The following is a 27,564-nucleotide window of genomic DNA, read 5'->3' as shown; positions in this document are numbered from 1 at the left end:
AAATTCTTAATCCTCTGAACCCCAAAACCACTGGTGGGCTTGAAAGGCATGTTCATACCATTTATCAAAGCCAGAAATGAGAAACACTGAAAAAATCCTGAGAACAGTCTTTCTAATCATGTCTGATGAACAGTTCTGTCTCAAATTGTAACTAAATGGAAGCTTAATCAATTTTTCCCTTCAAAAGCACTTTATTCTACATCCCATTTAAAATTTTGTCAAAAAGAAATTGTTTGGTTTCACCAGATTCCACCAAAAACTAAAAAAATCTGCATCCTCAATGCATCTGCAAAGACCGGACTGAAATAAGTGTGACCAACAGATACGTGACAAAAATTCAGGGACTTTTTGACTAAACTGAACTGAGGTTGAACTGTGTATACACAGCACAGGTAGGAGACAAGTACAGGTGGGAAATACATTAAAAATATAAAAATAAAATATTCATAAGGTCAGTTTGTGTCAATTCAGAGGGAATTTAATGAATAGGCTGCTGTATCATTTTTTTTAATATGTTGTTTGGGATAAAAAATTAAATCATATATGATATTTGGGCTGTGTTTATGTTTTCGGGCTGGGACGTGTTTATGTTTTCACCCTCAACAAACATCTTACCTGGGAAGCCATTTTAAGGATTCACTATCTGCAGAAATATAACTCCCAGAGCGCTGAAATTTGGTGAGGTCACTGACAAAATTTCCTCAGTTTTGGAAAAAAGTGCAACCCTGACTTGTCATACTTGCCAAACATCAAATTCCACTCCTGTAGAGGACACAAAATGTGATGATCTGTCAACCAGAAACTTTACATTTCGGAAGAAATATGATTAAATTAATATATAAACACTTACAGGAACTCTCTGGTACCTAGTTTATAATTTTTGCTATTTTTTCCATTTTCAGTGGTCAATAATTAAAAAATTGCCCTTTTAACCATTTAATCATTTAGATTGGCTACAAACAATTTTATCCCCACCAAATGTCAAATTATAGTATGTAGGGCCATAATTTGTTCTACACTGTTGGCAACACCAATGGGCACTTGGGCACTTTCTCTATTTGTAGCCATGGTTGTGCTGTTTCATTAGAAGCACATGACTTTATATTATTGTGAAAAATTAGCTCACAGTGAGAAAAAATGGACAGGAGCAAACATTACCAAGAAACACAATGTTTTGCGTAACTGTTAATATTTGAAGGGCACTGTATGCATGACTGTGTTGGTATGCACTGTACTTGCAAGCTTGTTTAATGAACATTTTATGTATCTTGAATTTGAAGCAAAGTTTAGGAAAGTAGGGCAACGCAAGGCATGCAGGTTGCCTTTACCCTGATCGATTCCTGCTTCAAGCTCACAGAGCAAATATTTGTCATGTGAAGCACAAATAAAAAATCAACAACAGGCAGACAAATGAACAAAATACCATATCTGACTGATGCAGAGGTTGAGTGAATTGGTGCTTGGCACCTATATCTAAGTTCTCTTTGTTCACATGAAATTCTAGCTTTTAAATGAAGCCAAAAGTAAAGCAGGACTAGTGGAGAAAAGAAACAGATATCAGCACTACCTCAGAAAAGCTGTGTGTGTGTATTTGAATGTGTTTGTGTTTCGTTAAGATAGGAAACAAGTTTCTTTAGAAAAAATAGTTCTTTAGCAGCAGAACCTTTTAAGAAAAAGAAGTTTGTGTTTTTGATTGTGCCCACTCTGCAAGGAGACGGGGAAACTTCCCATAAAGCACCACTCTAGAGCACAGCAATGAAGTGGTGCTCCATCTAAGACTGTGCCTCATTTTAATGTGTTCAAATACTTGTCACATGGAATGCAATGCTGAATCACATTTAATTAACAGAGAGCAAATTAAATTACGCAAAGAAAGGGCAGAGAAGCAACCTTGGAGCATCTGTTGTCTTTGTAATTAAAAGTCCCTCTTTGTCTCCTAGTCATCAAGCATCTCCCAGTGGCAATGTTACTGAACAGGCAGATCTTCAGTGATGCACAAAAACTCAGACAGCAATTCTTCCTGGCAAAACCACCAGCCACGCTGTTTAAAATGTGCAATTTAAATGTTATACCATCTAGTTTTGTTGTATGATATGTCAGACATTTTTTGGAAATAAAAATGTTTCTATTAAAAGTGCCAAGTTTGGTTGCAAGAACTTCTAGTGTGCTCCCTCACTGCTCATAAACATCATATCATATCCCTTTCAAATGCCTTCACCCTCTGATGCTCTCCCTGTTAGCGTCTGTGCAGGTCTCCTGAGGTGCGCTAGTCTGTGCTGCCTGGGCCTCTTATCACCTCTGTGCATGCCTGCGACCTCTTCTGATGGCGGCTGTGGCTAACCGGGATCAGCTTTACGGTCAGTAAACACAAACAACCTTCTGTCCTCCACCACCTCCACCTAAGTGATGCACTCCTGGCTGCCTGCCCCTGGGACTGATGGACTGGCAGGAAGCTGGCATGGGGTCGCTGTGTGTCGACTCCTGGTCCAGCACCCAGCCACTTTAAACCTTAACCTCAGTGCGGTGCAGTGACTTCGATATATGCACTTCTTGGTACCTATTGTTTACAAATCGTTTTTCACCCATTTTGAAACATTTTATTTACATGCTCAAGAGCTTCTTTTAAGTTTGTTTAATTATTGCTTTTTACTGACTTCAAAGCAGTTTGCAGCACAGAACGGTCTGGCTGTATCTCATTACCATTCTGCTATTGAGGAAAACACATTTCTTTATCTAATGTGTATGAGATCATTCCTTTATCTTCATTTACTTTTATGTGTGTCAGTTTATATATTTGTCTGTGTTTCTCTTTGTTGTGTTAACAGTGAAAGTTAGTTAAATATTAAACTTGCAAAGTCCATTCAAAATAAATGTTATCCATTGCTACTGATATCAATTGAAATTAAATATTTAATGGTAATACATTTTTTAGCTGTATCTCCAAGCCCTGTTTCATCGGGTCAAAATTTTAATTTCTCCAACACTTTGGTTCATTGGCAATTTCCCTGCAAATCTAAAGACATTCCACTTAGCTTTAACTGTACTTTAATGCTAATATGATCAACCATAATTATGAATATAGTAAATATTAAGTGCTAAACATCAGCTGATCAGCATTTATTCACAGTCAAGCACAGCCTCACATGGGGGTCACTAGTCTCTTAGTCGTTGTCACCAGTTAATGTGATGATGTGAGCAGTTTATACTGGCCTGCACTGCCCACGGATCTTTTTCCAAGCACAAACGTGTGCATGAACCATTCGATGGTTTTCTTGGAGCTCACTCTTTTCACTTTTTCATGTCATATGCCTTTATAAAGCTCTTGGTTTAGCTTTTATTTGTCCTTTTTCCTATTAGTGAGAATATGAATAATGAGAATAAGAAAACAGATGGAAAGTAGCTGTGACTGTGCATTTTTCAACATGACAGAGGCATGGAGAGTGGAGAGGACAGAGACAGAGGCTGTTTGTTTCAGTAATGACAGTAGTACACTTTATTACTGAGAGAGCGAGAGCATTTTACGAATCCACCCTCTGGTGTGGAATAAGTACACCTTCGTATTGCTGAGTGCCGCGGTTCATACATTAGTTAACCATTTTATTTTCTATTTTTCAAAGGCGAGAAGGAAAACCACGTCGCTTGTGCGTGCCTCAAACAGAACACTGACTTGTAACAAAGGCTGCAGCTCAACAACAGACTGAACTGAAAATGAAACACTGAGGCTGCTAACATTGCAGACTAGTTAATATATAAATTATTTCTATATGTATCTAGCTCGTTGTGTGCTTTAGTAAAATACGTGTTTTTGAGAATTATGAGAAATATTTCTGCAAATTTTGATTGCCAACTTGATATTATGAATAAAGACAGAGGTTATTATTTTTGGGACATCCTGTTTTCTTCCAGCTCTCCTGTGCTGAGATCAGCAGTGAACCTGGTATACTTGCAGTGTTTGTCCCCAGACTGTGAGAAGGTGGTCCTTGCTTTTATATAATCCAGTACAGATGGCAGACCTTTCGTGCCGTAAACCATTTACGCTTGTGTGACTCACATCATGTAGTGACAGAGTTGATTATTTTACTTCATGTGAAACAGTGTGGGAGGGTTAAGCTTTATGTTGAGGGCAAAAAAGTAAGCTTTGTTCTTCTGAATCTTTTGCAGAGAACAGTTTTTCCTGCTTTTCCCCTGTTGTATACAAGAGTACATTTCTTGACATTATATAGAGGTGGAAATCACGAGTCATTTTATTGATTCAGAACGCTTTGTTCAGCTCAGATCTACGATTCTTTGTCACTGAAAATGTAGTTTTATTTCTCCACAGCTAAGCGGGTTCATCACTGTTCAAATTCACTTCAGTTTATACAACAGTAGGCGAATGAATCACGGTTCAAAAGCACTTCAGTGGGTGTGGCATTAAGTGAATGCATCACTGTTCATTCGTTCATCTGGTTTAGACTGCTTGTTAAGCACCACTCTCAGTCTGCTAGTTTAAGTTGTCACACTGAGTTCAGTTAAAAAAACAGCCTCCACCTGCACTGCACATCCATGTTAGGATTGTTTCTAGCTTTAAATAGGCTTTTAACAAGGAATTAACATACTGTGTGTCATGGCTGAGGTGAAAAAAACGTTCCATCGCAAAAAGCTACTGATGAGGTCAGTCATTATGATGATTCAGAAGAACATGTTGATAGGGATTAACTCATGTCTAAAACACCTCAACCATGATATATGCAGGGACAAACAATATTTTTGAAATACTGATCAAAGGTAGCATAAGAAATGTTCTCATCAGATGAATGAATCATCCTGGAAATCATTTTTCTCTGTATTGTCCCTCTTCCCTCCTACCTGAAATGCATGGGGCGTGTCGTCCACACAGTAAACCCTGAGGGTGAAGCCCAGAGAGTTGCTGGTATCCGGACTGCCAAACACAGCCAGCCTCAGCCGCTTGGCCGCCTCCTGGTTCAGCGGCTCCCCCACCAGGGCGTAGCGGCCTGGATGCTCCAACAGCACGTGGCACCTCTGGGCCTCCAGCAGACAGTAGCACGATGTGCTCTCCTCGTCCACAGACATCACTTCCTTTGAAGGCAGAGACACATCAGGAAAGACTGGATTTACACTGAACAAAAATATACATGCAGCATGGTAATGATCTTCTTGTCTGATGCAGAGAAAAAGTTCTAAACCTCGTTTCTATTGCAAAGGTTAGAAAATGGTTAAATTTAGCTAACTGTAAACAAAAAGGATTTGAGGTGTTCAGCTGGTGGCACTGAGCTAATCCACACCCTCGTCTGGATTGTGGCTTTCAGAACAAAACCAGATAACATGATCAGTTCGGACCAGTGACCATAAAAGGCCACCTTTAAAGGCAACTTTATTCAAATAATTCAATGCCACAGATGTCCATTGAGAGAAAGACAAGAACAGGCTGCTGGCATGTCATTTAGGAGTGGAGCCAGGGGCTAAGACAGTGATCCTGTTTCACAGGAGAACATCTGATGGTCTTTATTAACGTTTTTCATGTTTCTATGTGACAAAAAATGTTAAAGGATTGGGCATAGATTTCTGCAAGTACCAACCAATAAAAATTTTGTGTGTGCGGCCCCAAATCCTGATCTTATTAGACTCAAGACATTCCTAATAATGATAATAATAATGATAATAATAATGATAATAATAATAATAATAATAATAATAATAATAATAATAATAATAATAATAATAATAATAATAATAATGATGATAACAATAATAATAATAATAATAATAATAATAATAATAATAATAATAATAATAATAATAATAATAATAATAATAATAATAACAAGAAAAGCACTCAGAGAGCGCAGTACTCTGCCACAGCTGCTCAGTCGTATAATTTCCGACGGCAGAAATCTTGAAAAAATTTGTGGCAGAAATTACAGCACTATAGATTGTGGCCATTTAATATAGATGTACCCACAAACGAAATGACCTTGTGCTGAGCACAGGCGTGTGTTATGCATGTGTATGTTATGTACAGATACTGAATCTCGTGACGTAAATATGTAGCGGGCAGCGGGAACTGTTGAAACTCGGAAACACCTCCACAATCTAATCAATTGTTCCTTGTATGATTTCCAACAGATAAGTCCCGAGAAGTCCGCAGCAGTCAAATCGTAGTAGGATCGCAATCCTGTGATTGTCAGCAGGCGGTGTTCACTTGTTGTCATAGTTACAGTGATGCCCACTATATAAATCTGTGGATCCAGACTATAAACTGCATCACTGCCAAAACCTAATCAGGTGATCCTTGTGTCATTTCCGACATTCCCTGAAAATTTCATTCAAATCCGTTGGTCTGTTTTTGACAAACATATGCCAATCGTCACATAACCTCAATAATAATAATAATAATAATAATAATAATAATAATAATAATAATAATAATAATAATAATAATAATAATAATAATAATAATAATAATAATATTACTAATAATAACAATCATCTTTGTTTATTGAGCACTTTTCAAAATTCAAGGTGCAAAGTGCTTTCCAATCTCCAGACACCACGTTATATAAAAACAAACACAATGACAGGCAGTTCAAAGGAGATTAAAACTCTAATTCTATCATGAAAGGCTCAGCAATAAAATTATGTGCTAAGAAGAGACTTAAAAGAGGTCACTGACGCAGTCAACCTGATTTCCTTGGGCAGATTAGTCCAGAGCCTCAGGGCCTCGACTAAAAACACTCTGCCCCCTTTAGTTTTCTGAAAAAAAAACTTCTGCCCAAGGATCTCAAAGTGTGCACTGGTGCATTGGTTACTAAAAGGTCAGAAATAGGGCTGGGAGAGAAGCCATGAGGCCCTTAAAAGTAATCAGCAAAACCTTACAATCCATTCTAAAACATAGTGGGAACCAAAGTAAAGAGGCTAAAACACAAGTAATCATGATCTATGATGAAACACGAGAGATCATGTTTCTTAGTCGATCGTTTGTTTACTGGATCTCCACTATTCGTCCTCTATGAGATGGTTTCTGACTGTCTGTTGTGTGTTGGACCAACAGACATGAATGAGTAGAGTTTAATAAAATATCACATGTTGCTTTAATATTGTTGTTCTCTATAGTTCTAGTGCAGTGATCACATATTCTGAGATAACAGTCGCTCATTCTAGAGTCTGCAAGTTAATCATGAGAACATTTTATTATTAGGATGCTGTCTTGCTGAGGATTTTTATGATTATTATTATGGCTTCATGATTCCCAACATTACAGCTACTGCCAAGAATCTGTTTGCAGAGAGAGAAAGCGGCTTTAACTTAATGATCAAACTAAAAGCTGTAAGAACACCATTCAGCCTGTAATGGCCTGAGTAAGGCAACTCTTTGCAAATTGACTGTTTGGGCAAGATCTATTATACTATTATTTTTCTGTAGACAAATAGTCAAATGGAAGAATACAAATGGCCACGCAGTTAACCAACAAATCATTAGAGCCATGGATACAGCAATTTAAAGTTGGTACTGTTGTTAGGGATATTATTAAGGCACTTCACAGACAGTAACCTACAAAGTTTCCTTCATGCACAGACTCAGATAGGATGAGGAGCTGCTCAAAGCTGAATGAGGGCCAAATGAATAATGACACATCTCACTAAACAGATGGGGATTCAGTAACACTGACAAAACGGATTAGCGGGGTGCAGTTGTGTCCGATGGCCAATTGCTCTTCATCTCGTGCTCAATTCTCCCTAAATCACCTTTGAAACATAACTGTGACCCACAGGTCCCCTCTGCATATGGCCTGGCTGAGGCATATAAAGCAATGCAGGGTAATTTAGTGGCCCACAGCTTCCTAAACCTGCCCCATTAGCGCTGCAGCAGACATGAAGGATCTCCATGACATAGCCCATCCCCGACAGGCAGCCGGGGAGAAATGATAGAGTCAAACTCCAGTGTACAAAAGTGGAGGCTCTAATGGAAAAGGCACTGAGAGGCAGACAGACCAAAAGAGAGGAGGGGAGGGAGAAGGAAAGAGAAGAAGACAGACTGGGAGAGAGACCTCCATCTCCCATTATATCACTAATTCTAGAGATTAGGTTTTGAGTAAGTATCCTTCCTGAGATAAAGGGCTCATTATTTCTCAGTGACAGAGACAGGTCACAGCGTTACATTTGGAAAATATCTCGTCTTTTTTTCCCCCAACTTGCCTACGTCTTTCTGTCAGTCTTTCTCTGCTATTCTCCCCTCCCTGTTGACATATAGCGCCCATCACTGATGGCTCTTTTGATAGCTCCCTTTTGTGCAACACGTCTGCTGGCAAATTACATCTGTGTAAATGTCACACGGAGTGAAAGGACCGGGCTGGTGGAGAGTCACAGACCCCCAAGGTCAGGCAAACTCAGTGGCTCCTGGGTTGCTCTGCTTCGATGAGGTCCCCAAAGCTTTTTGATGAGGTTAGTTAAACATTAAAAGAGCATCTTGGATGTCTCTACTCTGCCGAGAAAGCATGAGAAAATGAATTGAGGGTGTTTGGATTGAAGGCAGACACTCAGACAGACCTGAGTGTTCCTCGGTGAGGCTGTGAAGTAGCTCTACAGGGCAGAGTTGAAGGACTTTTCAGAGGTGTTATTTTATGGGAAGTAGTAGATGTGAGAAAAAAAATTTCACAGCAGCAATCACAGAAATAGCACCATAATGCATTTAGAGCAGTGAAGTCTTGAATCTTTTAAAAAGCAGACCAGTTTTTATCTCTTTTTGACCTCAGAGTGAGACTACTAGACTAGAGTGGATACTTTAACCTTGTAGCAGTGTTTTACATTTAAATCAGTAAGCTTATAAAAACTAAAGGAAAACTTTTTTTCTGTTTTTGTAACTTGTTGCACTATATATGACCTACCTTAGTTAATTGTACCATATATCTCTGTATTTTATGTCTGGCTAGATCGCACACTATTTTAAGAAAATTGTGATTTCCTTTTACCATTTACTAGAAGATGAAAAAGTAGTTGAATCTATTCAGTGGCACATATATTCAAATGAAGAACTGTCACATTTTAATCTTGGAGATATTTTCTGTGGTCACAGAAGAAAAATTGAAATAACACATTATATTGTTTTTCAGATATACAACAAATGAAAAAGACATAAAGACATGTTTGTCTTTGTCCCTGTAATGTAAATGCGCTTGTTGTTTTCTAATTTCATAATGATTCTCAATGTAGACCGTGCAGACAGATTCGTAAAAGAGTAATGCTTTAAAAATACCATCATTAAACTGGAAAAAAAACATGTTGTCAATGAATACTAAAAGCCGTCATTTGCATTTGGTCTGACATTTCTCTGGATGTAAGTCAGCATGAGGTAGAGCTTGAAAGGCTGAATTTTATGCAGAATGACAAATCTGAGCTGGCAACCCTGAAATCGGCTCCGTGCTTGCATGACTACACTGCAGGATGAAAATTTTCATCAAAGTAGGTCGTAGCAGTTTATCAGATTGTATTGATATTCTGGTCACTGGTGAGAGTTGTGTGTTTGTACTTGTTACCACTCTGCACTGACGCTACAACAGAATGTCTGAACCTGTTAACCGCAGGTGAAGTGGAATACTAAATTACTCACCTCCCACTTGTTGTCTTGAATATGTCTCTTTAGCCGGATGGTCCAATTATCAGCAGCAACTTCTGCACAATGTGCAATTGTCATGGCGATGGGACAGGACAGGTCAAGGCCAGGTGGGCCGTACATGACTGCGGCGCTCAAAAAGATCTCTGGCCCATCCTCGGACACAGCACTGCACACACACAAGTAATGGGACACACCATTAAACAACATTTATCATACAATTAAATCCATTTTTAGTTCTATATATACATTTTAATGGCTCCTGTTGATTAAAAAAAATGAAAACATGACTCTCACTACTAACGAATCCCTGCCTAAGCAAGCATTTAGGGTGTGACCCTTGCCTATGAACAAAGTAAACTCAAATCCTCGGACACTCATAAGGAACCAATCCCTGACTAGCTGACACATAGACACACAGATAGGGGAAGATTAAAGCACCAAGACTAATGGACAGTGAGGCTGGGGAGGACAGGCTTTAGCACAGAGCGTGTAAGCTTTGTGGGTCGATGGAGCTTATGAAGCCTGCTCCGGCCAGTCTGGTGACAGATTAGCTGGGCCAAGCTGCTCTTGGCCAGGGGCCCAATCTTGGCTGGAAGCCCTGAAGACTGAGAGCAATCGATGGGACCACCATCAGTCATGCAGCAGGCCTGGCTGGACACCTCACATACACAGGACACGATACTGGTGCTGTTGTCACTGGAGTAGCATGGATATTTCTCAGCATCATTAATACAGCTGCAGAGGGGACATAGCCTGACACACAGGAACAGATGCATCGCGAGTGTGTAAAGTGTGCATGGACCTACACTTATGCACGAATGGAGGAACAGAGTGGGCACGAGGTAGGTGAAAGCTGAGAGTATAATTTTTATAGGTTATATTCCTCATGTTGACACACAGACACTGGATCACCTGATGCATACATAACTAAATCAATACCCGTCTCCCAAATCCCGACTGCATACTAATTCTGAGCAGGGTTTTTTTTTTTTGGATGTGGTTTGAGTGATTTATTTTTTTTTATTCATTCATTTGTGAATCATCTGCAGCCTCCGGATAGGACGATTATTTTAGAAAGGAAATAAGACAAAGAAAAAGCAGACAAAAAAACAGCATAAATGAATGAAAATCTTATCATGACCAGGTCAGAACTGATCAGATATCATGTCGGCAGTCTTGCTTCTCCAGTCATCAGATCTTCAAGCGCAAAATGCATTTATTATTTGAGTGTGCTGTTGATTGACACTGTCGCTCCACAGAGATGTTGGTAATGAAGTCCAAGATCAGGTCAGAAAAAAAACTAAATGTGTATTAAATTTTCATTTGAAAGTCCAAAGACTTTACTTTCCTTGGTGAGAAAATTAACTGGAATGCAGTGGCATTCAAAAATAGCAGCCCACTGACCCCAATCAACACCTGTATTGCATTATTTCTTACAAAATGTCAAAACACATGGATTTCTCAATTGTCTTAGCCCTTAAACCCGCTAGTGGGTTACATAGGCATTCTATCTTTAAAAATTTGTCAAAATTACATTATTTAACAGAGCAAAAAACTGCAAAAACAAAAAGAATCAACAGTCCTTCAACTATTTATCTGCAACATGCTGTTCTGTTGAAAAATCCGATCGAATCTAAGCTTAAAATCAGGATACTTTATCAAAATAATTTTATTCTACATGTCTCATTTAAAAATTCACCAAAAAATAAATGTTTGTAATATACAGATTCTGTAAGAAACATCAAATTTTGTGCAACTGATCATCCATGAGATGCTTCTGTTGCGATCAACAGTTCTATGACAAAGATTCTGCGACTATTCGGCTGAACTGCAGGCAGTGTTTCCACAGAGCACAGATGAGACAAGTACAGACACAAATCAAAACTTGAGCAGTAAAATATCTGTGATATGTTGAACCACCATTTTCTTTTTCAGTTCTGGTAACATATGGGGGCATTTTTTTGTAAACTAAATAAAACAACCAAACAAAAAAATATATATTTTATTATGATTTATGGCATGATTTGGTTTTTCTTTATTACTTCTCTCCAACTCCAGCCTCAAATGTACTGTTTTCCTAGTTGTGCAGGATTTTATTTTGCAGGGAAAAATGAGTTCACAGTGAATGAAAATGTGACAGGAACAACGAAACACCCAGAAACTGCTTGTGGTTCAGAGGGTTAAACAAACTGCCATAACAATATACTATAGGGGCTGCAGTTAATAATAATTTTCCCAGTTTAAGCACTAAGATCATGTAAATCTAAAGCCCGTCCAACACAACTGAGGCTGTGGACTGTGCAAATGTGGCTACTTTTCTTTATCAACAAGAAGTAAGCTTATCATTTAAAGATTTAAGGATAGAAGCAGCATCTCTACTGGAACATAATCTGTTTTAGTGCTTTTCCAGCCCTGCAGCAGTTACCTGTAAGATGCATGACGATTGTTTTATGAATAAGGTGGAGGTGGGAAGGTGAGGAGTGATGTGAGAGCTTGTGTGTGTCTACATGATGAGAGAGGACAGTCTTCCCATGCGGCACAATATGCGATTGAGGTACTTCAGCTCCTCATCTTAGCAGATTCTGGTGCAGAGTGCTGTGTGAAACTTTATTTTTCATGATGCTGTTACCAATCAACACTAAAAAATTAAAAGAGGTTATGATCCACTGTCTAAAAATAAAATCACACATCCATGCAGCACCTTGGCCCTGCAGCTGCACTTTTGTGCTAATCAGCCCCAGGCTCAGAGGAAACCAAGGTTACCTGCTGCTGAGACTATGATAATTAGCCAGATTGCCTGTGAGCAAAGATTAAACATGGCTATTTAGCAACTCTGATTGTGTTTATGAGAACAAAGAAATATCACTCCATTGTAGATAGACTGCAGTTATTAGTTAAGCCTTGTCCCATATGTGCACTAAACATATTATATCTCTTTTAGTATTTTTACTAAACCATATCCCATGTCTTAAGTTTTTAAAATTTTACTTTACTCAGATTGCAATTATTTAAATAAACATATTTTGAGAATTGTTAGTGTTTGATAGTGTTTCTTTTCAAGCTCTAACAAAGGTTTGGAGTTTGACAGAATTTCTGGTTAAAAAAGGAGCTGATGAGTGGAAATATTAGTGAAAGTGGACACTTCATCCAAATTACAAACAAGTAACTCTGCAGATTGCAGAAAGAAGAAAATGTCTTTCCTGTCTCTGTTATATAATCCACAGAACATTAGGTAAACAGCTGTGGTGAGACAATTTCTCTAAAAGAAATAGTCTTGATGAAACTGTTGTCAGCCCATTGTTTTATTCCCAACTTGTGAAATGCTAATACTCAACACCTATCATGCAGTGTGTAGTTATGAAATGTATAGCTATGCAGCAAGTTATGCAAGCCAAGCGGTCAGCAAAAATGCAACCGATTTTGAGCATCTCCCTCTTGATCCACAAAACACTTCCTACAGTTGTTTCATATATGCAGTAGAACTCCCCACTGTAACACCTGTAAACACACTTTAATGCATTTGCTTCAGTAGAGTGCAAGTGTACATAATGTGATTTAAAAATATGCATTTCATCTTGACCTATTTGAACCCTCAAGGTCTCGGGTATTTTTTGAAATGTACAACCGAAAACACATCCACAAATTCAGTCAGTAAGAGCTACACAACTGTGAGGACAAAATGAACAACCTTGGGCTGCATGAATAAAAGATACTTGAGAGAATTTAGAAATACAATAGCTGTTATTGTCCTTATTTCCAGGTTTGAGTGAGATTTCAAAACTGAAAAGTAAGATGTAAATTAGAGAGTAAATAACTGCGTCAAAACAATGGCTTGATGGCACTGATGTTGTTGAGTCTGCGCCGAAGATTCTTAACTGCAACTCTATTAAATTGAATGCAACAGAAATAAACCACAACAAATGCTACATCCATTGTAGTCACCGCAGGATCAGATGGCCTCTTCGGTTAACGCGTTGTGTATAGCAACCTTTTGAAAAATAGGACTGGTTGCATTAATGTAACAGATATGACCAGTTCCCGGCGTAGGGACCTCCAGGGTGGAAAGGGTTAAAGCTGAAGTCAGTGTTTATACATGAATAATGGGTCTGATGGATATATGTGATGTAAAACATGTTTGCTGTAGTGGTGTACCCACAGAGATTTATCTCTAGGGCTCAGCGATTTGTGGAAAATATAATAGAATTTGTGAACCATGTGATGAAGCGCTACCACATGAGATCAAAAGCATGACTGGTGTGCGAGGAGGATGTATGAATCTGTAAAAGCACTGACACGACAATTTAGAAGTCTTGTAAAATGTTTCAGATGTGGCAATTATATAAAAATAATGAAACTTTATGTCAGCTGAACCACACAGTGTGCATGTGAACCCCTGATAGTACAATCTGCTTGAAATAAAAATAAAGAAAATTAATTACATTAGTCAACGTTTATATTCTCAAATTTGTCCTTTCTGTGTTTCAAATTGAGATTTCAAGTTAAAATTGATTAATTGTGCAGCCCAATTTATCGCCTGACTTTACAGCTACCCTCAACTCTGATGATCATTTCAGCGTTGTTTCATCGACTGTTGCTGTTTTGGTTCACTATTCTCATCATAGCTGTGTTATATTAGAAGTACTAAGCAAAAGTTTAAAATCCCAGAGAGACAAAACTAGCAACTAACTGGTGAACAAACTGGAGTATTTAGCCACTAAAGAGACCTTTCCTGAGATATTTTTGGATAAAGCTCACAGTGTGACAGAATATATTCATTACGTGACCAAAAACACTCAGGCTAGTGCTTGCTAACATATAAACTGTAACATTTTTACAAAGATGACAATAAGCTAACACTGGTTTTTAATCGTGTTCCTCCCTCTAGTGGTCAAAACTCAATTAAGGGACACCTAAAATTAATGGGTAAGGGGAATATTCAGGTTAAGGTTTTTTAAGGAAGTGTTACTACAAAACAAAGGTGGCCATTTCCACTGAAAACAACCCCCAATTAAACTTTTAAAACAAAGTTCCAGCTGTGGCTGGTGCAAAACAGCAGGTACCTCCCTTCAAAGTATGCTCCAAAAATAAGAAAGATACTGCTCAACTCATCCACTTAAACTTTTGTGAGTCACATCATATTCGGTGTATTTTGTCACACACCATGATTTTGTCCTTGGACAACCCACTTTCCCCTGCCAAGCTGAAGAAGATCACATACAAAACAACTTCGTGAAGCCCAGAGGACAGCCGAGAGCTCTTGTGAACACCTGAAACTGAGCCAGAGCTGATCGATTCCTATTCTTTGCAAAGGAAGGCATCGTTTTATGTAGATGACCGAGGTTTGAATGGGAAGAAAGGATCCAATTTCTCCCCTGGACTCTGCGGCTGTCAGAAGATAGGCTTTGACTGACAGCTCAGTGGTGCGCAGCTCCTGCAGCTTCTTAAACGACCGCCAGAGAAGTAAACAGCATCAGGCTTATCAGAGCAAAGCAGGAGCTTGGAGGGCAACTGCTCGGCTGAATTGGGGAGACTTAAGGCTGGTGAGTGTGCAACCAGCCCGCTAAGAGTGTTCTGAGCCACAACCTATATGTGACCTTTGATATGCTTCCTTTCCCACATGACCCCAGGCTCTTAATGGGTGGGCAGAAGTGAGGTGAGTGGAACTGCAGAGGACACTAAATGTCACTTTTGATTCTCTCTTGGATGTGGAAATCAAATTTCACTGCGAAGCCCAGCGGTTAGCCATGTTGTTAGTGTGATAGCTCGCTAGCAGAGTTTCACACAGGCATACTGACATGTTGATACCGTCTGCTGTAAATCAAGAACATGCTCAAAAAGTGACTCCTGGTTGTTAGATAGCTTTTGAGGCTGTGCTGCATATGAGTCCAAGGTAACTCAACAGTTCTTATCTATAATGCCTTTTACTCCTTGAGTAATAGCTGAGTGAAAATCTCAACGACAAAGTTACAATAATAGGTTTCTGTTCGAAGTTCTGAAGTATATCGAGCCTTACCTCTATTCATCAAAGGAAACCATCCATCATTATAACATTACAAATATTTCACCACTCTAACCAGTCACGCTGGAAGAAGGATGTCAACGTTATGCCTATAAACACAAAACAGGCTACTAGAGTCGTGGAGTGTATCTTCTTCTGCAGAGACAGTTGCTTAAGGCGGTAATGCAATCTGTCTACAGCTGCCAATGTATTTGTGACACATCATGTCCTCCCCTGTAGCGTCTGCAAGATGAGCAAAGACTGCATGTTGGGTGGGAATATATGCATCAGTATGTGTGTGCATGAACAGTACATGCTGCTGCAGAGTCTCCAAAAGAGAGGGTCTGTGTTCATCTTTGCATGTTTGCTCGGCAGAGAGAAGAGACGACGATGACGTGGTTGGGAGAGGGATGAGAAATGCGGTGTGACGTGTTGAAAGATTAAAAGAGAGCATCCTAAGAAGCAGACTGCACTACCTCAGTGAGAGTCGCTCACCTGCTGTCCTCCTGGTTGATGCTCATGTACATTTCCCAGGTAGTGTCTTCCGCAATCCCCCCATGAGGCACCAGCAGACTGATACCTGCAGAGAAGGAGGCATGCAAAAACCGATCAACACACAGCCAGACATGCACACACATGACACACACCTGCTCGGCTGTCGGGTTTCTTTACTGGAGGTGACAGTCAGAGAGGTGACGGCCCCAGAAAAAGGTGACGGAAGCAAGTCTCCAAGGGCCTTGTGAATCAATGCTGCCAGCAGTCTGTTTCTCACAAGCATACACTAACACAAGCTGTCTCCTTCCGTGGCACAGACACACACAAACTTACACAACACTCTACTGTATGATAAACAATTACTGCCAATGTAGCGATAGATAAAGCCCCTCGAGGGACAGGATGATGAATGTAGGCCAAGAGAAATAGCTGCTTGAATAATGTAGCAGACCGAGCAACACAGGTTTACACTACAAATACTTGTTTACTAATCTTCATATGTGTTTTAAAATGTTGAAACACTTTATAAAATTAATTCATCGGATGAAACAACGTAAATGAAGCATTCACCCAGGCTAGAAACACTTTCCATACTTGGTTTAGTTTGCCGGGAAGCACCAGCCGGTTAAAAATGCCAATGCTGTCTAACTTCATCACTTCAGGAAATAATATATTCGAGATCATGTTACCTGTTCGATTGATGACATTTTCACATTTTTGCGGCAGATCGACTCTGACAAGGTCAAACAACTCCAAAATGCTATATGAGATGCTCTGTATCAGTTTTGCTGTAGTTTCAAAGTCTGGCAAGTTACAGATTTCAGCATCTTTGTGGAAGGAATGTAAGTTTACACATACAATAAACAGCCAGAACATTAAAACCTATGACAAGTGACATGTATAACAACAATTATCCTATGACAATGCAATGTATTTCTGGCAAACCTTGGGTTTCATGTGGATGTTACATGTACCACTCAAAAAACTGCACACCTCCCAAAGGTAACAGCATTCCAAAACGCCGGCAGCTTCCCTCAGCACGACAATACACCCTTCTACACTGGAAAAATGACCCAGGACAGCTCAAGGAACACGACTACGAGCTCAAGGCCTTGGCCAAAAGGATGCAGCAAATCACAGAGACCCCACCTCCCAACTCACAGGACCTAAAGGATCTGCTGCCTATATGTTGCTGGCAGACACCAGAGACACCCACTGAGGTCCTGAGTCTATGGCCAAATAGATCAAAGCTGTTTTGGTGGCATGAGGGGGAGCTACACAACATTATGCGGTTTTCATGTTATGGCTGATTGGTGTACAGCAGGAACCTATTAAATCAAATGGCCTCACCTGTGTTAGGTACCATCAGTCTGCCTCCAGCATGGCCAAACACTGCAGTTGCTTTGTGCAGAGGCCAGCTGGGAGTCAGAGAGACTTGTGGAGCAAAAAGGTTTTTGCCTCTTCTTCCTAGTGTTGTCCCCACTGCAACCCCTCTGTAGTCTGGAGCCAGGCCCCTTGGAAATGTCTGAGGGTGGGACATGACGTGGTACTCTGCCCTTTCTGTTGCCCCTGAGGATACAGTGAAAGCACCATGACTCGGTGGGAGCCACACAAAGTCACATCATCAACATAAGCATCATTTTAATACAGTTGTGACAGCAGGAAAGCAGCTCTTTTATAGCTTACTGCAAAACTACACAATATGGTGACTGTCCAACTCCAGACAGTCACTGTCCAATCAGAGCTCAGCAAAGAGCTGAAACTAGGCTCAGCAAACCTGTCACTGACATGCAATGTACCTGGGGCTGCAGTAAGAGTGACACTCTGCCTTTAAGTTTGGAGGGTGGTGTCTTGTATTTAGACTGTCCAGTCCCATACACACAAGAGCAGCCGTGAGGAATAGTTTCACTGTATGTCTATATGCTACAATGCAAACTGTCACTGCCAATGCCAAGTATGGGGGCTTACAGATTTCTCAAATAAGTCTCAGGTAGTTATGTTACGTGCATTGGATGCCTTAATTTAAGTCTTTTCTCTTATGATGTCAAACTTTCTGACTTTAATTGAACGTATCAGGGATTGTTTGGAAATTTGACTAAACCTAAGCTTAAAATCATGATATTTCATGATTATGACCTGTATGTATAATTTGCAGCAACCAGATTGTGTAAAAAACTCAAAATTCTGCGCTCCTCAACACAACTGAGAAGGCACAAGTATCAAAGAAACAAGAGGAATGTGACAAAAAGTCATGGACTTTTTTTAGCTGACCTGGGCTAAACTGCAGGCTGCATATACGAGACATGGATAGAAACAAGTTAAATATTTAAATACTTAAATATCTATAGTATGTAGAGTCACTATGTTTTTCAGTACTTGTAACACCTGTGGACACTTGTTGTACATAGTGACACCAGTTAAAAAAATACTGATTACAAATATATACTAATTGAAGAAATTCAACATTTGTTATTTCTGTTTTATGATTTATGGCGACATTACTGCGTTATGTCACACAAAAGACATATGGAGCTCTCTTGCTTTCTGCTATGATTATGCTGTTTCCATATAGATGAGAATTTTATATTGCAGTGAAAAATAAGAGCACAGTGAGCAAAATGTGACAGAAAAAAAACAATAAAAAAGGATTTGTAAGACTGAAATAATATGATTGTGTTTTTCCGTTTTCAAATGATTGTACACTTCTGACCAATTATTTAAAAAAACACACTGATTTTGAAGTGTAACTCAGAATCAGAATAAAAGGCCAACAAAAGAAGACATGGATTGGCAAATGGGTAATTTCAGATGCCTTCCCAAATAATTTTTTCTTTGTATGAAAGACTTCTCAGAAACTGTCTTTGGAGAAAAACAGATTTAAAGCAAGATGGATTGTTCTGACTGTAACCACAGAGCTGTGCAACACACCAATTCCCACAGAAATGAGCTTTCTTGACAGTTCTGTCTTCTCACCTTTGACCTTAAGATCAGGCAACGGGTCAAGGAGTGAGCGCTCAGCCATTAGCTCCTTGTCAATGGAGTCCTGAAAACACATGGGGCTAGTGTAGGTACGTGACACTGTCAGATCAGGTTGCAGGGATGAATTAATGAGCAGGGGGTTCGCTGGAAAACACACAAAGAGGAAAAGCAAATTACTGTCAACACTTACACATCATTAAGTAACAAATACTTGCCTACAGCGTGACACTTTCAACTGGAGTGCCATCGACACCGACTTTAAAATCCCTTAAGGGTATGTCAAAACAATTCGTTTTTATCCATTTCTGAATATTGCTGAAATATGTTCAGCACAGAAATAAGAATAACACACACCTTATATATCATTTTCTTGGTTTCAAGTGACAAACACTGAACAATAGGAGGGATATGGTAATTATAATCTAATTTGATACCATTGTGGTTTAAAAATATTGGTGAACATAAGTGACATATTCCATACTCCAATTGAAGTATAACAGTTTATTAGTGAGTCAGGACAAGCAGGCTGAGGTACAAGTCTAAGCTACTGACTCAGACATATATTGTAGCCATTTGTACATATGTTGCACTGGAATCAAAAGTTGAGATCAAAATCGAGAAACACAGAACAGATAAAGATACAGATATGATTATCTATTAATCTGGTTACTGTAAGGTGGTATTTATTTGTCATTACTGACTCACTGAAGGCTGCTCCAGCAACCATAAAATGACAACTGAAGACATAGTTAAGTACACAGCGTGGTTTCTCTTGATGAGATAAAAAATGTAAATTGCCACTTTATTTTGTCAGGAATTAGGTGAGCTGTTTGCTAGGGTGACTGGTGATGGAGAATGTGAGTGAAAAAAGAAATAAGTTGATTACTGTTCTACTACTGTGGCCACATATAGCAGGGTGAAACGTAGAATGTGGAGAGGACATGTCGGATTTTATGGGGGTTTGGCTGTTTTAGCCTCTCTAACACAGAGAACAGGGACCAAGATTAAAGCTTTCCCTGGCTCCTGCTGTGTTATCAAAATGAACTTTATTATGCCCTGCTGAGGGCTGCTGCTGCAGCGACCCATAATGCCAGACTTTAAAAATATGCCTCAATCTGTGGGGCAAAACACAACACGCTACTGTGCTCTTATTTTTCTGTGTTTAGCGACATGGGACCAAAAATGCTGCATTCGGGGCTCAGCGAGAAAAAGTGAAAACATTAATAAATTACATTTTTAATTTTGGAATCATGAATATTTAATTCAAATTTTATTGTGTGTAAGATAATACAGAAAAACTGACACATTACCCAAATGAGATACCTGTTGTTTAACACTGTGCTGTATTTACGGTCCCAGAAAGAAAGCCTAAGTAATAATACATAAGAGTGAAATTACATGTCTACAACACACAGTGAGCTTGTTAACATAAGTTTTCAGTGAATGTTTATTGCTTGGGGCACACTGATGTTTGCAATAAAGCAACAAATGCATTACATGCTTTATAGATTACACTGCATGTTATTGGACGTTTGCACAGACAGCAAAAATCTCTGGAAGGCTCAAGTAAACAAACTGAAAAATTAAATACTGTCATTGCGGCTCCTGAAGCATTTTAATAATTGATGTAGTTATATCATAATACAACAAAAATGTATGCATAATTTACAAGATGCATAAATATATATAAATACAAAACAGTACTGAATGCATACAATTACATTAATACTGTATCGGAGTGTACTTATATGTATATGTATATGTATATATATGGTGTATCTTGTTATTTTCTATATATAGCTTCCCTTCTTCATTTCTGTTCTCCATATGTTTGAAAATGAACATTTAATTTAGTCTCTCTGTATTAAGAGGCATACTGCAGCCTTCATTCAACTCTATAGGGTTTTTTTTCTCTTTTGAATCATCAAACAAACTAAATTAATGTGACTACAGTGGCCAGTCTCAAAGTAGCATAAACAAAATGCACAATAAATAAATGTATTACAGCACAGGCAATTAAAAGCTGTATTTTCATGGTATATTCATTGCAACTGCCGTTTTCATTGCAAAACCGTCTTTTTGGTGGCTGAGCTTGTGGTGCGTGTAGTGGTGCCTCCACGGTCGTATATATGAAAATTAGACAGCACTGTGCAATTTTGGCACGTTTGTTTTAAAGTGTTCTTTAACAACCTCTTACTACAAAGTCAGATTTTTTAGTATCTTTACATGGTGTAGAGGCTCTTCAAAAGACCCTCTGAATTTCTCTTATATTTCTAACACGGAGTTGTTTTTTTTATCTGTTACAGATTTAAATGCACATCCAAACACTAATTTAAAAGGGATGAAGTCTATACTGTTTGGAATAACATGGGATTTTCTCCCGTAGGAGATTATTAATTAAAATTGTAGCTATTATAAAGCAGCAGGAATGAATCATGTGTGATTCATCTTAACTTTCTGAATGACAAATCAAGCAGCGTGCATATCTCAGACAATTCATTAAATACTGCAAGATTGGTGCAAATTAACAACATAAATTACTTTTGCATATTGTGCATGTATAGAGTAAAATATCGAAGATGTCCTTTCCAACAACAGTCCAAAACTTTCTGAGGAAGCACTATAAATTGTGGGTATTTTGACGTGTTTTTTAAAATTAATTTCCATATAATTATCAAACAAAAGCTTATAATTTCTTAAGAAAAACAGGTATCTTACCTGTTATTTCAACTGCAAGAACAAATACGTCTTCTGTCATTTCCCAGTTTGAGTTCAGTAAGTTGTAAAAAGTTCATTCACAGTTTGATTTAGTCCTTTGTGGCACAATTCTGTGTGAAACTGATTTGTGACTGGCTCACCTTGACGAGAGGTCTTGAAGCTGAAGGACTGGAAGCCCCCAGTGAGAGCCGAGGAGTCGATGACATCGACACCGTACTCACTCTGGCTCCTCCGGTAAAGAGTGACGGCAACAATCAGCAGCACCACCGTCACCACCCCTGCAGCCAGACCTGAATACAAGGCCACATCACTGCTGCTCTCCACACCTTGGAAAGTTCGAATAAGTGAGAAAGAGAAGTGTGTTACTGAACGACTTCTTGCTTTTGCTTTCCAAGCCTACTGCGTTTAATTAGGATGCAAGTAGACATTTCCTCCCAAAATAAACTGAAAATCTGTGTTGCTGAGGAATATCAGCTGAGATAAAGTTGTGGAAGTCTGTTATAACAAGCAGGTCTACCTTGGTTACAAGCTACTTTAGTGCCTTTTTTGTTTTCTCTTCTTCTTCTGCCCTGCCTCCTGATGCACAGCTTCACTGTTCCATTTCTGCAGTGTTAAAGCTACTAATGAGGAACCTCGGAAGGAACGCGATTATAATCAACCCAGCACCTGACTGTCATTTCAAACACTGCTTGGCTCTGGTGTTGGAGGCACTCTGCGTTCCACTGGGATAATGTGACAAAACCAATTCATTAAATTAGCTCATCGGCGACGATTATGCTCTATCTGGTCCCACCAGTATTGCAGTGTCCAAGTCCACAAAGACAAAGAATGAGTGGGAAATAAAGGAGCTGCTAGCTTGTTCTTGAAAGATAATGAGATCTTCGCTGAAACAGGACATGCTGAGAAATCCTCTAAGTAGCCTGAAGCTCAAATGAGAAGAAATTGACGAAATATGCAAAGCGGTATTAACAGCTACAGTAGCAGGTTAATTGGGGGCTTGGGAAGTTTTTGGCAGCCTGGCCGCATTCTTTTTCCCATTTCTGACAAACAAAAATACATAACTGTGTTAAAGGACAAGTAAGGAGAACATGTGCTTGTGGCTTGGTAGGTACCAAATTGATTTTTCTCTGTGCAAACTGTGCAGTTTAAAATGGCTCATTTCCCTACACAGCAATAATGCATAAAGCAGTGGATACACAGTGGTTAACCACAGGCAGCTTGACTTGAAACACTATACCTGCTGCATTCAGATATATTGGTATTAATGCAAGGAAACCTGAGGTAATAACAGTAATAAAAGTCAGGAACATTTGATACAACTCATTATCATCCACAACTGCAGTTAACACTGTTTTATCTCATGTCGTATTTTGTTAACAGTATTTTATTTCTATTGTTTTTACAGTCACTTAGTAGCACTGCAAGGACAACAGCATACACTATGTTAGTGTTCAAGGGATGGAATGGATACAACAGGCAGAGAAAACATCACAATATTCAGTCTGAATGTTTTACTGGAAGCCACGAGTGAGAAATATCCACTCAGTGATGCAGACAAATAACCTGGAGATTGAATGCTTTAAACAAAAATTAATCAGACTTCTTATACGCCTAAATTAATTCTAGGAATGAAAAAAATCCTTGTAATATTATCAATAACAACAATGATTATTATCATTCGTCATACATGCTATTTGCCGCCTGTCTGTCTGAACATCTGTATCTGAAATAACTCTCACCTCTATTTTAAGGAAGGGACGACTCACAATGAGCGATGCAGACTGTCATTTTTCTAAACCACACTGTCAGAGTGATGTACCTCCTGCCAACAGTTTATTTCTATTTCAGTGCAGTTTGTGATAAAATCCCTTATTTGTTAAGCAGAACCACTACCAGAACTGAATAAGAGTGCTGATAAGGATGTGGTCATGTTGTTACTATCCTCGTCAATCAAGGAATTACTGTTTGGACAGTGACACACTTTCCATAATTTTGCCTCTGTACGCCACCACAATAGATATGCAATGAAGTAATCACGATGTGATTGGAATGCAGACCTAAGGTTGCAATTCCAGTGGTTTAACAGAAATATTGCACTCATTTTACATATTTTTTAACATTCTCAATCCATTTTAACTGGCTCAAAAGTATTAGAAAATGGTAATAGATGGGCAATTTGAAAGCCAGGTTTACTGGCTATTTTATAACAAATTAAGGAGATGAAACAAAAGCTAAATTTGCATCGGGTAGTTGTTCATTTGAAGTCTAAATAGGTAGTCCAAAGAGTGAAGGAGGTCATCATTAGGTTGAAAACCCCAAACAGATGTACCAGAGACTTCAGAGAGAGAAATTTAATACAATTTTAAGAGGAAGAAATGCACTGTCGAACTCAGCAACACCAAAAAGACAACTAAAGTGGAGGATGGCAGAGTTCTTTCTGCCAGGAGTGAAGAAAAACCCCTTCACAACAAGTAGAACAGAAGGAGGTAGGTGTGTCATTGTCAGTCTACAATCAAGAGACGCCTTCATGAATGTAAATGCAGAGGTTTTACCTCAAGATGCAAACCACTGGTAACACTCGAGAACAAGAAGGTGAGTTTTGACTTTGCTAAAAACATCTAAAGAACCCTGCCTGGGTTTGGACCAAAACATTTTTGGACAGGTGAAACTTAGTTGAACTTTCAGCAGAATGACAGGAAGGGAAGAGTATGGAGAGAGAAGGGAAGATCCAAAGCAAACTGCACCATCTGCCAAACATTGTGGAGGCAGTGTTATGACATGGACATATATGGCTGCCAATCGAACTGGGTTACTAGTGTTTACTGATGATGTGACAGCTGATAGAAGCAGCAAGGTGAATCCCAAAATGTATAAATCTATATTTTCTGCTAAGATTCAGTCAATTGCTACAAAACTGACTGCAAGGCGTTTTACAGTACAGATGGAAAATGACCCAAAACATACAGCGAAAGCAACCCAAGAGCTTCTTGCGGCAAAGGAATTGGAATATTTTTAAATGGCTGTGTCAGTCACCTGACCTAAACCCAAGTATTTTCACTTAGTGAGGGTAGAAAGATCCACAAACAAGCAGTAACTGAAAGCAGCTGCAGTAAAAAGCTGGAAAAGCATCTCAAAGGAGGAAAATCTGCATTTAGTGATGGTCTGTAGGTTCATGGGTTCAGGTTGCCAAACAACCAACTGAAAAGGATTTGTTTCAAAGAAATATAAACAACCTTTAGCTTGTTCAATTACTTTTGAACCTGTGAAAATGGAGGGATTAATGTAATATATTTGTTAAACTGTCTACATTAAAGCTGGAGTCTGCTCTTTAAACCTATCATGACATAGGCCAAATTACAAAAAGTGTGTCACTGTCCAAATGTTTCTGAATGTATGTTACTGCACACAAACAGAAGTGGAGCCTTGCAACAATTAAAACAAGTAGCTGAAGCCTATTTTGCAAAATAGGTGCCATGTGAATATGAAGACCACCCGCTCGCTAATTACAATTGTTCTTCATCATTGTATTAACATAATCAAGATGCCTCCTTCTCTGATCTGAATTAAGTATTCTTTTTAGGTTGCAGGGACAGTGTTACTTAGAAAAAAACAGAACCGAGGAGAAACTCACCCTGTGGCTTGGCATCATGGAGCAACTTTCGATCTGCAGACAGAGACACACATCGTAATTTGAGATGTTTTTGAGTGTAACAAGCGTTATTTGATTAATTTACCACTTGTGTATGCATCCATGCCTACGCACACTGTGTGTGATGTATGTGGAGTGGGGTGGATGAATAACAAAGATTGATGAGGGTGTTGGTAATGAGCATGATTATAACGATGATCATGATCTAGCCCACACCGTCAAAAATCATGCACAGTAAATCTATAATGACACAGTCCCTGAACACAATGGGACTGACAGTAATGATGCTAAACTGTCTTTTTGTCGTTGCTACGCGGTGAAGAGGGGATGTGATGTTACCCACTCTGTGTGCAGAGGCCGCCCGTGCAGTTGTCGGTCGCCAGCGCCACGCCGTCACACAGTCGTCCTCCATGTTTGGGCTCCGGAGCTGTACACTCTCTGCTGCGCTGCCTCTCGCACTCGGAACTACACAATGACCACTCGCTCCACTCTCCCCAGCTGCCATCGACTGAAGGATCGGATACAAACACAAATGCTTGATTTGCATGGTTGGAGCACAGTGTTATTCACTGTGAATACATGCACATGTGCGAATATATAAACTCATACAAGTAAAAGAATAAAGAGGATGCGCTTTTCTCTGATCACTGTGGGCTCATTTATTACTGCAATATGAAGTCCTGCACCTCTATGAAAACAGCACAGCCATGATCAGAAGGAAAGAGAATTCAAAAATGTCTTTTCTGCAGTATGATACAAATTAAAAAGATAAACAGATGTTGTATTTCTTTCATTACTTATTCTAGAAAATTGAAAAATGACCAGCACGTATACAACTTTTTCAAGAGCCCACGGGTGTTATCAGTACTGAAAACAGTTCCCTCTACATACTATTCATATTTTACTACTTAGATTTTTAATTTGTTGCCATACTTGTTTCCTATCTGCTCATTGTCAAATCAGCCTGCAGTTCAGTGGCCTGAATTCTATATAGTTTACATTTTTATTGTTATGTTTGGCAAATCATTAAATAAGACATGATGAAATATTACAATTTTAAGCTTATTTTTGGTAAAAAAAATTCCCAATTTAATGGAATCCCACAGATGAATGATTCAAGGAATGTCAAATCATTCAAACTATGAGGATTCTTTCTGTTTTGACAATTTCTGACTCTGATCAATGGCGTAGTTTTGACGGTTTTGTGAAGACAACATGCCTTATATACTGCCCTGTGGGTTTTGGGGATCAAAGGGTTAATAGTTCTCTGGAGGTTTATGAGAAAACACTTTCAAAGTAACAGTTGAACGACTAAAAACATTTTCTTCCTCAGAGTGCCAAAATGCTGTGTAGTCTTGCTGACTTGAAGGGCAAATGCCATATTCCATCAAGTCTCCTTTCCACCTCCAAATGCTCTGAAAGTCCCCTTTTTGCTGCTAATCTAAACGCAAATTCACCCTGTTTATGCTCAAGCTCAGATGCGGGAGAAAGAATCCTTCAATAGCAGACAGTTGGCAAAGAAGAGATAATGTGTGGAGGAGTGCACTGTATTCCCCTGATAACTTTTTTTTTCTTAAACCTGATGAGCATTTTCCTTTATAGTGTATAGTGGCTGAAATAATAAATTTAGGCAAAAACCCCCACAAAAACACTGGGCAGAACAGATTACACAGCCACTTTGATAAATAGAACTGCTGCTCTGCTCTTCCTCTCTCAACCTCAGCTCCTACTGTTTGTTTTTCTCTCTTAGGTTCTCTTTATCCCTTTATGTTTTGCCCATCTGTCTGTTTCCCAGACATATTCCCTTCACTTGTTGTTTTATAAGGTGCATTGCATTAGATTTCAGATACAACCCACTGTCACTAGCCATGAGATGCATTCATGGTGAAATGCGGTTGGTTCAAAGGAGTATACTGCTGACTACAAATGCTACAATTTCAGGTAAAAAAAAAACAACTTACAGATACTAGAAACTCACATGAGCCATAAGTCACAGGGACAATTTCCTTGGCTTTATTTGTCGTCACACTATTATTGCGTAGTAAGACATTTCTGAGCAGAGAGACATCGCTCAATATTGATGCAACTGAAGGACATGCTGACATTCAAAATT

General features: G+C 39.0%; 1 protein-coding gene across 1 annotated transcript in view; it reads right to left on the bottom strand.

Moving 5' to 3' along the window:
- LOC111566186 (netrin receptor UNC5D) overlaps positions 1-27,564 on the bottom strand; it is a 195,974-nt gene that overhangs the window by 17,223 nt on the left and 151,187 nt on the right. Inside the window, exons 7-14 of the mRNA XM_023266654.3 lie at positions 25,795-25,959; positions 25,434-25,466; positions 21,943-22,128; positions 19,079-19,228; positions 17,456-17,674; positions 16,106-16,190; positions 9,607-9,778; positions 4,849-5,079 (exon numbers count right to left, since the gene is read on the bottom strand). Of these exons, the coding sequence (XP_023122422.2) occupies positions 4,849-5,079; positions 9,607-9,778; positions 16,106-16,190; positions 17,456-17,674; positions 19,079-19,228; positions 21,943-22,128; positions 25,434-25,466; positions 25,795-25,959 (1,241 nt within the window). The remainder of the gene's footprint in view (positions 1-4,848; positions 5,080-9,606; positions 9,779-16,105; positions 16,191-17,455; positions 17,675-19,078; positions 19,229-21,942; positions 22,129-25,433; positions 25,467-25,794; positions 25,960-27,564) is intronic.

The sequence above is a fragment of the Amphiprion ocellaris genome, chromosome 17 (assembly GCF_022539595.1).
Source record: "Amphiprion ocellaris isolate individual 3 ecotype Okinawa chromosome 17, ASM2253959v1, whole genome shotgun sequence".
NCBI lineage: Eukaryota > Metazoa > Chordata > Actinopteri > Pomacentridae > Amphiprion > Amphiprion ocellaris.
This window is presented reverse-complemented; position numbering and strand designations above follow the sequence as displayed.